General features: G+C 30.6%; 2 protein-coding genes across 2 annotated transcripts; both read left to right on the top strand.

Annotated features, from left to right (window-relative positions):
- Nucleotides 1–784: 784 nt before the first annotated feature.
- Nucleotides 785–3875, top strand: LOC143205124 (uncharacterized). Its single transcript, XM_076418208.1, has 4 exons — nt 785–803; nt 2952–3060; nt 3124–3511; nt 3570–3875. Exons 2-4 carry the CDS (start codon nt 3049–3051, stop codon nt 3662–3664), a joined length of 495 nt encoding a protein of 164 aa, XP_076274323.1. The 5' UTR covers nt 785–803; nt 2952–3048; the 3' UTR covers nt 3665–3875.
- Nucleotides 3876–11027: 7152 nt separating this feature from the next.
- Nucleotides 11028–13071, top strand: LOC143205346 (uncharacterized). The gene is made up of 4 exons (XM_076418596.1): nt 11028–11166; nt 11278–11944; nt 12005–12100; nt 12749–13071. The coding sequence occupies exons 1-4, from the start codon at nt 11155–11157 to the stop codon at nt 12817–12819; spliced, it is 846 nt and encodes a 281-aa protein (XP_076274711.1). The 5' UTR covers nt 11028–11154; the 3' UTR covers nt 12820–13071.
- The last annotated feature ends 1478 nt before the right edge of the window (nt 13072–14549 follow it).

Below are 14549 nucleotides of genomic sequence, written 5' to 3'. Positions count from 1 at the left end.
AAGATAATTATGTTGAATAAAAAAAACTAATTTTTCCAAAAAATGTGTTTTGCTATGGTAGGACTTTTCAGTTGACCTGTTATAATATTATTTGTAATGGATGATTTGTCTCATTTTTCTCATTACAACTTTCATGATTAAATTTAAAAATAATTGAATGATATAACAGAATAATTATAATTATTATTCAAACTTTAAAACTATTCTTGCTATTCTGCAGGTTTAACAATGTAATTTTAGGTAAATGATAATGAGTGTTTCCAGATATTTAATTATTATTTTGTGCTTAAATATTAATACTGATATAGCTACTAAAATATTATTACGATGGTTTCTTTAAAATCTATAATAAACGCCATGATAGTTTCGAAACTGTAACAATTAATTTAGCAGTAGAGAGAACAAAGAGGCGATTCCAATTATAATCACCTTCGAATAATGTTTACCTGAACAGTGCAACTTTTTACTATCAATTTTGATATGCACATTATGACAAAAGAATATCCAATCTAGATATTGTAATAATAAATCGATCTTATCGTAAAAACCTCATTTCGAATCCACCGTATTACTTAAAATGGACTCTTGCCCAAGAACTGTTAAATTGCTGCGTTTTGTATGGTTACATCTGGTTTAATGTCCACGAGAGACGGGCTTTATTCCTTCTTGTATTCGAAAATATTTCTTTCGTGCTTTCCCCTTTAACGGACCCAATAAAGATTTGAAACCGGTAGTTAATTGATCGTTGAGTTTCAGTATGTCTTTTTAGTGCGAGCTGATTCCAGTTCATTAGCTCTAGCTCAGTAAGTATCTATTTTTACAGCTTGTTTAGTTAATGTTTCAGTCTCACACAAAATCTTTCACTATTATAGTTCAAACATTACTTAAAAGAAAATCCTAAAATATATTGAATAACTTTACTATCATACTATATGATTAATTTTAACCCAAGCAATATTTGTTACTTATCAAAATTAGTTTCCTATTATTTATAACCTGGATAATAAAAAAATAATACACCAAACTATTTTTGGTTGAGTTGATTTAAACAAATAAATAAAAAAAGAAAAATAATATTCATTTTTGCATGTTTTATTATTTTTTCCTCTAAAGCAAATTGTAATATTGTAAAATCGTACAGAAAATTAAATATATTACACAATTGGTGAAAAATGTCGATTATTACCAATTTATAATTTTTTTTTAGATTATTGCACATTTTGTCTTATATTCAAACAATATTGATTATTGTGGTGATGGAAATCATTATTAATGTGCATTTTTTTTTTGATAATTCATAAGTATATAATATTAGAGCCACTTAAATAATTTTTTCTTATTTTGAACTAATTGTGACTATTAAAATATATAATATATGGTATGAAATTTATTTAGATTTATTTTATTTTAGTAGGAGTTAATTGATTTATTTTTTTATCTGAGTGCTTAAATAATAATATAGGTTGTATTGATAGATAAGGTTAATATAAAGAAAAATAATATTCCTTTCTGGAAGTTCATGTTTCTGAAATTTATATTTGGTTTAACAGTTAAAAATCTTACTAAAAATATTGTAACGCACCTGTAACATTTTAATTTATACTTTCTAGTTTGATTTAAATATTTATTATTGGGGTGACAGAAATCATTGGTGATATATATTCTTGCACAAATTGATAAGAAAATATTGTAATTACTCATGTAATTTTTGTATAAACCCACTTCTAATATTTTGAAATCATCTTATAGTTTAAAAATATTAATAAAAATAGTATAAACACATGAACCTTTTTCATTTATACTTTCTAATGTGAATATATTGAAATATTATTAATTCTTCTTTTAATATATATATATATATTAATATATATATATATATATATATATATATATATATATATATATATATATATATATATATATATTTAATATATATATATATATATATATATATTGAATGTTGAATCAAGAATGATAATTTATTATTTGTTTATTCTTGTTAATTTCAAAAAATTCAAAAATTGAAAATATTACACAAATACGGCAAAATACATGTTAAGATTTAATTTATACTTTCTAATGAAATGAGGTGAAATATCTCCAAAGTATTGTATTTTATATTTAAATTTATTAACTTATGTTTTATATTAAAATAAAAACAACGATAACAAATTTATTATTATAGTAACAGAAACCATTTTTGATATTTTATAATATTTTTCATTTCCAGCCTTTTTTAGCCATTTTCAGTGTTCAAAGTATATGATATATATTGCAAAAAGTATAACAACATTAATTTGGATGATTTTACGAGTCTTTTTTCAACTATTTATTGGAAAATGGAAAGTCAATAACTAGGTTTTAAGTAAATACTCCGGACTGGTTATGATATTCTGCGATAAATAGCATTTTTATTCAGACTTACCTTTTACAAATAAATCTGTTTCACTTTTCCACGTATATAGGAATCAAGAAGGCTTTCACTTGCATCTTGCTTCGCAACCATTCGGTTTCGTTACCAACTCATTACTGAAATACTATTCAAAAATAGCGTTTTATCTATTTAGTTTTCTAGATTAATTTTAAACTATTCTATTAATTTAAACAACAATAAATATAATTTTCTTAGGGAGAATGAATGAACTAATTGGAGCTTGTTGAGTAGAACGTATATTATGTGTCGTAATTGATTTTTTTTTCGTTGCTTGGTCGACCTAAATGTTCTAACCGTAAAAAATAACGTAAAATATTCGATAGTAAACACGTAGAGTCCTTCGATTCAATAAATACAATAGACAAAGTACACTTTTGTATGAGAAAATTGTCGGCCGGTGTATATCCTTCTTCTTAACCACATTGGTCATGGCGGTATTACTAAGCACAACCAAAAAGAATGAAATAATATTAACCACCGACCAAGAACAAATTAGGGGAACCATTTTATGTTGAAGGTCAAAGATCCCGGCGTATATAAGCTGACAGTCGTTGGAGTTTTGAACATAGTCAGCTAATAGCTCTCCAACCGGCACAGTCACGGCATATTTTACGATGAATCGTGTGGTAAGATTGCAAAATCGTTTGTCGTTTGTTCGTTCAAGTTTAAAATCGTTTTATTTCAATTAGGTTATTGTTTTGGCCGTCGTCTCCGCGGTTTACGCCGTACAGCCCACATATTGGCATGGTGGATTCGCTGGACCGGCAGCTGGTTTCGCTCACGGAGCTCATGGTTTCGGGGCATCCGCCTTGGTAGGACCCGCCGCTGGCCATTCGGATCTAGTAGGACCCAGTGCGGGACATAGTGCCGTCGTCGGACCCAGCTCCGGAGCCAAATCCGTTATCGGGCCCAGTTCCGGACCTAAATCTGTCGTTGGACCCAGTGTTGGACACCAAGCCGTCATCGGACCCAGCGTAGGCAACACCGCAGTTATCGGACCAGCTGGAGGACATTCCGCCGTCATCGGACCCTCTGCTGCTCACGGACATCTCGACGGAGCTCATGATACTTTACTCAGTAAGAAAAACAATTAATTTTCCCACTATTTTAATATAATTATTGCGTCTTTAACTAGGTGTGGTCGCCGAAGAAGCTCACGAATTAGGACACGATCATGTAGGACCTTACACTCACGGTCACGGTAGCAGTCACGTTCACGGTCATTGGTAAAGAGAGAGTTCGAATGGAGTGCAACAACAATAACCTCCCTGTAAATAATCCCGACCGAAATGGAGATTCCGAGAACCTCGTTTCAATTTTTTCGGATTGTTTACAATTTCTGACTGAATCTGACGTGCCGCCGTTGTTTTAAAATTATTTTGTGTATATCTTGTTTTATATAATTTATTAATTATTGCAAATACAAAAAAGTCGACCAGTTTGCGTGTTGTTTTAATCCCCCTCTGTGCATACAATCGTTTTTATTCCCTGATTATTTACCATTCAATAAGATTAAGAATTAATTCAACATGTTGATAATGAAGATACATCAACATAACTTTGTTTGTTCACTTTTTTCTTTGTTAATACATTTTTAATGAATGAGAATATTCTGGCCATTTTAAAATACTTAATGAAAGACTGTTCACTAAATATAACTTTTTTAAAAATACCTATTGCGATATTATAGGAGTAAAGTGAAAAAGTTGTAACTAATGTTGGGAACTATCGACTGTTTAGTAATTGACTACTTTTTACTATCGAGTGTTTCAGTCGTACCTTTAGTTACTATTTTTGGTTCTACTAGTTTCATTCGACTGATTTTAACGTTCTGGCTCTGTCGCCCTAGCCGCAACCTTGACAAAAATGTACCCAATTTATGCTCGCATAGATTTATATGTAATATATGTAGTTTTATTATTTTTTGATAACCTGCTTATAAAAAACAATATATTCTATATTAGTTTTAGTCATTTTGGAACGATTTTTTTCAAGATTGTTAATGTAATAGGGTAAAAAGATTAAAATTGTGATCGATAAATAGTAAAATACTTTTTACTGATTTTATAGCAATAATAGGTAATATTTCGATTACTCTCTTGATTTTTGTTACAAAATATTTCCGTTCTCTAATAAATTAAGCATTTACTTTATTTAAAAAAGCTCTAGTAGTTATTGTGTGATCATTTTTAATTACGCCAGGAATTTTTTTTGTATGATTAGGTATATGTTTAATTTTTATTTAGTATTTATGGTTATTGTAAAGCTTTGGTTTTTTGGTTTTTGTTTAAGTTTTATAGTATTTTCTATATTTATTATAGTATAATATTTCAAAATTGCAATTAACATATTAAAATACAATAAAACATTTGTGGGATATTTCTATTCGATAGAAGAATTCCATTCCTTTTTACAGATCCACAGAACAGTTAAAAATAAAAGTAATTCTACTTCGTTTAAAATGAAATTATTAATTACATGTTAACAGTATTCAGTAATTAATTTTTATTGATTGTTTAGAATTTCTGACTGAATCTGACGTGCCGCCGTTGTTTTAAAATTATTTTGTGTATATCTTGTTTTATATAATTTATTAATTATTGCAAATACAAAAAAGTCGACCAGTTTGCGTGTTTTTTAATCCACCTCTGTGCATACAAACTTTTTTATATCCTGATTATTTACCATTCAATAAGATTAAGAATTAATTCAACATGTTGATAATGAAGACACATCAACATAACTTTGTTTGTTCACTTTTTTCTTTGCTAATCAATTTTTAATGAATGAGAATATTCTGGCCATTTTAAAACACTTATTGACTTAAGACTGTTCATTAAATATAACTTTTTTTAAAATACCTATTGCGATATTATAGGAAAAAAGTGAAAATGTTGTAACTAATGTTGGGAACTATCGACTACTTAGTAATTGACTACTTTTTACTATCGACTGTTTCAGTCGCTATTTTGATCCGACTGATTTTGTTACTATTTACTATCCACTGTTTCAGTCTGAGTGAACAGTGTGTGAAACTTTCAGTTATATATTTTGACTTTAATGAAAGATTTACAATTTAAACTACAATTATGAATTGCATCTTGGTTAAGAAATGCTCTTCCATATTTGGATCCATAATCATTTGGTCTGAGAAGTAAAGAAAGAACTTTCCTGCGCGAAAACTTGATGAGCGAGTTCATTAGACATTCCATTTTGTCATTGTTTACCTTAAAAACTATTTTCGCGCTAGTATAAAGTCGTTTGGAAAATAATTCATTCAATTGGAGTAATATCCTGGAAATTACTGCTTTTTGGTTTGTGCTTCAGTCAGATCATGGTGAGGAGTGTTAATTGACTTCCCATTCTATATATCTCTATTTTATGAATATTATAAATGATTGGCCCGTTTATTTTCTATATTGTCAGTATTGTGGTACGATAATGTACCGATAACAAATTAATTCACAATATTATAAAAATTATACTGAAGAACTCAAAAAAAGCTGCTAGGCGGTATACCCAAAATTATCCTGAAGATCAGAGATAAATTGTTAGGAACTATACCCCAAAATATCCTGAAGAACATAGAATATTTAGGTTTTAAACAAATTATTTTATCTATATAGTTAGAGTGATAATTTATTTATGTCAGGCCCGGCCAAGCAGACACGAGCTATATTACATATCGTCTATTCAAAACAGTAGTGACACACGTGACCAATATGTGTCTGTCGAAAGTTGTAAATTAATTTTACAGTCAGACAGTATTATACTTTTCATTTTATTCTATTTAAAAGAGATAGAATGTAGTTTGAGAAGTTCGAACATGTAACCGAAAGAGTCTGCAAAAGTTATCCGTTTGTCAAACTTCTGCAAAATTCTTCAAAATATTATAACTACTGGTTATAAACCGGAAAACGTTATTTTAACGCTTTGTTTTAATAAATTGCAAATTAATGTAATGGTTTTTATCGAAAATATTTTTGTGCGTTACAGCTGCACTGAATATTATTTATGCGAAACAGGTGAGGAATCAAGATCAGATTGATGTTAGGTGTATCAGAGATCGAAATGTATGAAAACAGTAAGTAGTTTTTTCAATCGAAACATAATTTAATACAATTATTTCAGAGAAAATTGTTAGTCTGAAATTTATCCTTAAAAAGCCAAAACATATAGAGCTATTTGAGGGTTGATTTGATATAGATCATCCTTTCATACACTGTTGGCTAATATAGAATTTAAGTGGTATAAATATAACTCACGAAGGAGTTAATGGAACTTCCAGAAATTGCTTTAAAAGGAATAAAATTTTTAAAAACATAAAAAAATAAAAAAAAAAAAATATCAATTTATATATTGAAATGAGAAATAAAGATTTCAGAATGGTACATTGGGTCGCTTATGGCAAGATACTATTTAATATAGTGCTTCATGCTGGAAACAGGAATGGTTTTATTCCTGGTACAGAATTAGTGTTTTCTTCTAAGTCCAAGAGTGACTACCATGGAGAAATAAACCATAACTTTCTTTTGCAGTAGTTTGAAAATCGGCTTTTAAAGAACTTGGAGGAACCAACGGTTATTGTTATGTACAATGCAGCATATCATAGTACACTGGTGGAGAAGACCCTAACAAGTGCATTAACAAAGGCTGCAATTAATGGCTTAAAGTAGATAAAATAAGTTTCGAGAAAACCGTATTAAAGAATGAACTATTTCAAATTGTTACTCGATAAATATATATGAAATATTTAATTGCATTTTATGTAATTTACTTTTATAGAAATAATTCTGAAAAAAGATACATGATCATACATAGATACATATCAAGTGATTGAATATAACTTAAACTATGTTGGTTTATGATTCAATGCTGACAATTACCAAGACAGGGCGAGGAAAGAGGAAACAACTAAAACTCACTATACAATTAATATACTTTAGTTGTACGATATCGTATTATAGAGGTTATGGGCATGTACGTTATTGTTCAGAATATACATGAACGTTTGGTTAAAATGTATGAGGAGAGAAATAATGCTAACTCTTTGCAGATATGGTATATGCATTAAGGAGAATGCAGTGATTAAATGTAGTTTTATGAAGAAAGTTGTATTCAGATACTAACAGGACAAACTAAAGAATAATATCATAATGACTTTATAAAGAGACATTGCATCGAGAGAAACAAGAACTAAGCCTTAAACCTAAATATGCTCTCTAATGAAATTAAATTATATTACTCAGACATATAATTGTTAATTAGATTGATTAGGCCTTCGGGAGATACCACTAGATAAAAAAACTCGTCTAGAACCCTAACTATACTAGTGTGGAAAAAAGTTAAATGCATATATAATAAAACAACTAAAATAATTTAAGGTTAACTATAAATTATTGTGGCTGTATAATTAATTTTAATTTTAAGTTCTTCGATAATATATGCCTTAGATGTACTATAATGTTAAAATAAATTATAATACATAACATTTCTTCTCATTATTTTGTTATATGTCAGAGCCAAAATGTACTAAAACTCAGAGTTGCTGGGGCAACAAGTTTTGACAGGTCACGTGTGCCACTACTGTTTTGAATAAACTATACATCCAATACGTTAAAATTTTAAATGTATCTTTATTATTGTTTACAAAATAGAGATTATGCTCACATTTTACAAGTAAATTCCACAATCTATTCATATGCTCAGAATAGCCGGCGGATATCAGCTAGTATTATGCATAGGTATATAGTCTTCTTTTTTAGCAGCTAGAGTGTATGTAGAACTATAAATAATCGTATTAAATTGTGCTTAATATACGAAAAACTATTTGTATACTACAAGGTTTATTATAATTTCTCTCAAGTTCAGTATACTTATTTTAAAGATTAGTTCGATGTTAGATAAAGTTGGATCTAGTGAATAAGGTGGATGTTGAGACAGTTCTTATCTAAATCACTATTCACATCCAATCCTAAATAATATTTTAAGTTTATTGTTTTATAAAATTAACTAGCGGGGTTAATCACAAACAATCTCTTTCTTTCTTCTTAGTACATTTTTTAAGGGTTTGCCAAGATTTTTTCATCATCATCATCAAAATATAAGTAAAAATATCGTTAATTTAATATAATCTGGCAGTATAAAAAATTACCCTGATATAAATGAATTTGTATATTAATAATTAATAATTATTCGAAAATAATGGCCAGGTAGTATCAGTGTATGTATTATTAATATTGACCTTCTAATAATTCTTTGCTTTATAAGGTTTGTGTTATATAAAGTGCAATTAAACTTCCGTTCAAGATCTAGGTAACGCTGTGATCAAAAATTAATATAGACTATACGAAGAAATTATTTATTAGTTAACACTACAGCCTATAGTACTGTGCATGTTCAGAGAAGATGATTTATAGTGGATAAATGTGCTATTCTGTATTAGAAAGATAAATAATAACATCAAACTATTATGACGAAATATATATTTTTATCATACAATTAGTCATGCAAATTTAGAAATAGAAATCGTCATCTTATTCAATGTAAAATACTTCGATATCTAAGAGTTATACCACGTTAGCTATAAGTAGCTATTCAGAAAGTTAATTCATCATATGCTCATAAATATGTGATAATATACACAAAACCTAAAAACTGTATTCACATTTGTCCATCATGTAACTCAAAGGAAAATCTTCATCTTTTAGATCATCGCTCTTTTCACCTGAAAGAAGTCCCCATTCAATATAACATTATTTTTACAAAACAATAATTATTTATCTAAGCTCCTGTATTAAAAATATATTCTTTTATCTTTGTTTGTTCCTCTTTTCCCATTAGATCACTAGGGTGTTGATGATGGTTAATGATATATGTGTTGTCTATTCAATTCAGGTAAACTCTTGTTAGTAAATCCGATATTTTCAAAGTATCATTCTCCAATACTCTTGCATTCTGAAAATCCTATCTAATTTCTTCTTCTCTTATTCGAATTTCACTTTCTTAGGCTTTCGCCTTCAACAAATTCTAGCCACACAAAGAAAAATGAAATGATTACTAAAATATATCATAATTAAAGTAAATATATATTTTTTAACGGTTATTGCAATTTTTGCTACTATTCTTGATGAACAAATCCTATTGATGCATTCACTATCTCCAGATTTTAGTTCTCGTATTTTACATTTACCTATATGGCTCAAACAACCACATTCTGTAGAAAAGTAATAATTATCTTCAGTATTGCATTGTATCTTCAGTAGTACAATTGTATATAATTTCTGCCATATAGCGTGTTCTTGAAAGCTGAAATTCTTCAATATTTTGTACATTTGATGTTGATACTTATATTAATATCATAACTATCAGAAAGATGTTTGCGGAAGTTGATATTACTTCTGTGAGGGTGAGAATTTTCAAATATATTGATTCCTATTTGATGATAAAATTGTAAAGATAAGCTACCTACAAGGGTGAGATTTCAAATTTACATAAGATACATGTAGTAACAGCTTGAAATAAATATTTCTAATGACAGGAGAAAAATTACAGCTATAATTTTAAATAATGAAGGGAGGAATAAATTGCAAAATACAACGGAATTTGATTCCAAATTTAGTTAAAGAAATTATTCTTTTGAAAAACATCGTGCATTTATTGTTCTTTGATATATATTCAGATCAGAAATATGGATAAAAGATAAAACATATATGAATGAATAATTGAAGTAATGAAAATATGCAGCAGTTAAAATTAAACTAACTACATAATTTGGAATTATTAACAGCAATTTTATAAACGTTCAAAAAAGCCTTTCTTTTGATAAAGTTAAATTTTAAGGTGTTTAGCGATTTATGTAATAAGTTGTTGTCAATAGTTGAAGAGTCAATAGTTCATCTAGTGACTCCATTATTGTTGTAATATGCAAACATTTATAACTTCATTTCATATTACATACTCATGTTTGTAACATAAAAGTAAAGAAACATCATATATACTTATATTTGATGCTTTGAAGTTTTTACAGTTCTGAAAATATTTAGCCTTAGTTATAATCTTATTGTTATATTGTTCAATGGTATAATAATTTAAACGCATCATTATTTGTTTCATAACTGAAACTTAAATTTTAGTATTAGAGATCGTTTGAATATATTTTTATATATTGACATTTGTTACTTTAATTAATGTTATATATCAACTACATTTCTGATCTTATAATAAAAAATATTCTGAAAACAAGTTTTGGTAACATTAACACATTATTTATAGTTATTTTATTTACTCTTTTTTTAGAGAAACATGGGTAACTTAACAAATTGTGGTCGAATTGCTAAAAGATTGGGGGTAGAGCTTTAGTAAAAGTTTTAGGATTTAGTATGTAGTTTGTTGTCCGTATAATTATTCCTTTGGATGACTAATTAATGCGAACGGTCTTAAAATGGACTTCCGTTTTTCTACATCTTGACTCGACGCTGAATGAACTTTTCACGCCTACTGTAACGTTTTTCAAAATGCTAATTCAACCGCTGACCGTGTGAAAAAACGGGAATAAATTTCTCGTGTCATTATCCACCGCCGTAACATATGATATACGGCATTTTTCTTAATCTAACAACGACGAAGGTCAGTTATTGAATATATAAAAGGGGGGTGTGACAAACCTAGGGTCACAGTTGGATTTAAACTTCGTGCCGATCAAATAGATCTCGAGCAAAATGAACCGTTTGGTAAGTATGGTTCGATATTAATATATCTGTTATCTGTTGTCCAATTAAGTTACACTAAAATCATGGTAATTAATATTATATTATATTAATTTATATTCTGGCCATCATTAGATCGCTAGTTTGTCAGTTCTGTCAATTGTCTGCGCCGCACCAGGTGGTTATGGTGGCGGCAAATATGGCGCCGGTGGATACGGAGCTGGCGGATATGGTGCCGCTGGATACGGTGCTGCTCTGATTGCTCCTGCAGCGGCTGGAGTATCACTTATTGCTCCATCGGCTGGTTATGCTGGTTTAGCCGGACCTGCTGCCGGCGCTGCCGCTCTGATAGGACCCACTGCTGGGTTAGCTGCTCTGGCTGGACCTATTGGAGGAGCCGCTTCGCTCGTTGGACCAGCTGCTGGACCTGCCACCCTGATCGGTCCTGCCACTGGTCCCACTTCCGTCGTAGGACCCGCCGCTGGGCCAGCTTCCGTCGTAGGACCCATAGCTGGCCCCGCTGCTGTAGTAGGACCCATTGCTGGTCCAGCTTCAGTTGTCGGACCTACCGCAGGTGCCGCTGCAATTGTTGGACCTACTGCAGGCGCTGCTTCAGTCGTTGGACCAATAGCTGGACCAGCTTCGGTGGTCGGACCGGTTGCCGGGCCAGCTTCCATCGTAGGACCTGCTGCAGGACCAGCCACAGTGGTCGGACCTGCCGCTGGACCCGCTTCCGTCGTTGGTCCTATTGCTGCCCCTGCTGCTCTTGTTGGACCTAGAGCCGCAGGTGCTGCTATTGCCGGTAAGTTTAAATAATCTTGCGATGTTCATTGTAATATATAATTTTTGATGACCCATTTAGGACCCGTGGCAGCTGCGCCACTGATTACCGGACCAATCGCTGCTCCAGCTTTGATCGGTGGACCAGCATATGGACTTGGTCTTGGTGCCGGATTAGGTAACTTTCATTATTATATAATCCTAGTTAACTATCATTGTTATGAAAATTTTATGTTCATAAAAGGTTTTGGCAGAAATAAATACTTTGCTTTTAGACAAAGTGGGAGGTCCTATTCCACATACTTAGAATGACTTTGTTCAATAACTTGTTAACATTACCAAAAATGATTATGCCTCTTTCAAAGTAGCTATTATATCTATTGCCAAAAAGATGTCTTGTTGTCGAAAGTTAATCACACCTAAGCATCTGCTTCTTTCTAATCTATTTACACTACCGGTTTCAATTAAAGGTTTGGTTACAAGGGAGCAGCCCATGCTATATGATTTACTTAGGCAACCTTCAATATTATAGAAACATTTTTAGTATCATAGTTATAACAATATGGTTCTTTTAAAGAAAACCTTATCCATATTGTTAAAAAGCTGGGGTCTTTTTGTTGTGTATAGCCTGGCGCGACTGCATTCTTCCAACCTATTTGCGGTACAAATTTCAATAAGAGTTTGGTTCTAAGCGATATGGTTCCCTTTCAAACAATACGGGCATTTACAAAGCCAGGCTCGATTTATTAAAGCCACGTACCGAAACGATGTATTTATTTTTAATATATCTAATATTTATAAATTTATATTCTCTCTGATATTTCAGCAGGAGTTAGAGCTGCTGGTCTCGCCATTCCCGGTGCCATCGCGCTTGGTCACGGACGCGGACACTACTGATGACAAACCATCGTCGACCAAACACCCGGATTTCCTATAAAAGAAGGACAATCAATCAACGCAGAAGACAGAACTGGGGAGGCTTGTATATATTATAGAAAAACGTTTGTTCTTTTTTTATTACCCGTATCCATGTTTATTACCTCCAATGACTGACCGTGCTTTCTCCTCATATGTACCTATCCGTGTATAATTGTATGTTTTATAATTTATTTGTGCAGATGCGTTCAATAAAGACACTTATTGCCTGAATACTATAATTGTTTATATTTTCAAATACAAATGTCTCATTTTATTGACATAACAAGAATTTAAAATGATCTGAACATTCAATATATATATACTTTTTAATTAAATCTTTGTTTTAGTTCATTGATAGTCAGTAGAATGGGCATCATGACCAATTTTGAAAGGCCTATTAATAATATTCTATTGTATATACAACTGTAACAAATATAGAGGGGCAACTTTGTTATGCAAAGGGATGAAAATGCATGATCAAATAATAGTATATTGTTTAAAATATGTACTTGATAAGAAGCCAATGAAATTGTAGAGTATACATATTCAGAAAAAGATAAATAGTAGAAAAAGTTATCGATTTACTTACAATTAGTTGACACGGAAAGAACATTTGAGAGAGTAATGAGAGAAATACTATAGGTTATGTCAGAACAAAAGAGAGCAAGTAATCAAATTGGGAAAATAATTCAAATGGGTGAGATATACAACGTCACTGCAGACAACTTGAAATCAGACTGAAAACCTTCGAAAGCCAAGCAGGGTTAAGGCAAAGCGGAAGTCTAAGCCCAATCGTGCTTAGAACATTAAGGGGTGAAATAACATATAGATGTTTACTAGGAAAAATGGGATTAAATATAAGGTAGCAGATTTTGCCAATGATATAGATGATGATGATGTATCGACTGATAGAATGGAACAACTACCAGAATCCTAAACAGATTGAATATAATACTAAAGAAATATAGAACTAAAGTGAATAAAATCAAAATGAATACCAGGATGATGGAAAAGTCAGAACAAATAAATAAATTTATTAACAGAACGAAGTATCATACAAAGTGAAAATAGAAGTGTATGAACCAATATAGACCTGCCTTAACATTCAGATGTAGATTTGGGTATTGTCAATGAAGGATGAAAGTAAGATATAAGAAGCAGAAATAAAATACTTCAGAACAAAGATGGATAGGATGAGAAGAAGAGATATAAAAAATTTTCAATATTGAATCTGTAGAAGAATACATAGAAAGGAGGCTCATGGGGACTCATGGGGACTCTAACAGCACATGCAGGACACAATACAGGTAAATGTTAATAACAATAATAATATAAACCTTAATAGTACAGGAGGTGTCCTTTGAATATGTACATATCCAAAAAATAAATAATCCAAATAATTATTGTTATTGATTTTTTAATTTAATTTGATAACAGATTTAAACCTTTTTATGTTAAAATTTTATTTCTTGAATACAAACATCGCTTTATACCTTAATAGGTGTTGTAATCATTTTCCATTTGCCAGATGTTATTACATCATTAAACATCATATAATGGGTATATTATTACAAAATTTGAGCGCCAATTATACAGAAGGAAGACCCCACACGCTACAATGCCACTACATATTCTGAAGAAAGAAATGGATATGGATATATGGACCTTGGCCAGGTTTTATTTAGAATTTCAGATCCTCTTTGATTATA

This window comes from Rhynchophorus ferrugineus, unplaced genomic scaffold, assembly GCF_030347505.1.
Source record: "Rhynchophorus ferrugineus isolate W39M unplaced genomic scaffold, kcgeb_rfMv2 rfM11, whole genome shotgun sequence".
In the NCBI taxonomy this organism is placed as follows: Eukaryota; Metazoa; Arthropoda; class Insecta; order Coleoptera; family Curculionidae; genus Rhynchophorus; species Rhynchophorus ferrugineus.
This window is presented reverse-complemented; position numbering and strand designations above follow the sequence as displayed.

Coding starts and splice junctions, on each gene's coding strand:
- LOC143205124 (XM_076418208.1), top strand. Junction 3,512..3,569: donor AGCTCATGATACTTTACTCA/GTAAGAAAAACA, acceptor GTCTTTAACTAG/GTGTGGTCGCCGAAGAAGCT.
- LOC143205346 (XM_076418596.1), top strand. Junction 11,945..12,004: donor CGCAGGTGCTGCTATTGCCG/GTAAGTTTAAAT, acceptor TGACCCATTTAG/GACCCGTGGCAGCTGCGCCA. Junction 12,101..12,748: donor TGGTCTTGGTGCCGGATTAG/GTAACTTTCATT, acceptor CTGATATTTCAG/CAGGAGTTAGAGCTGCTGGT.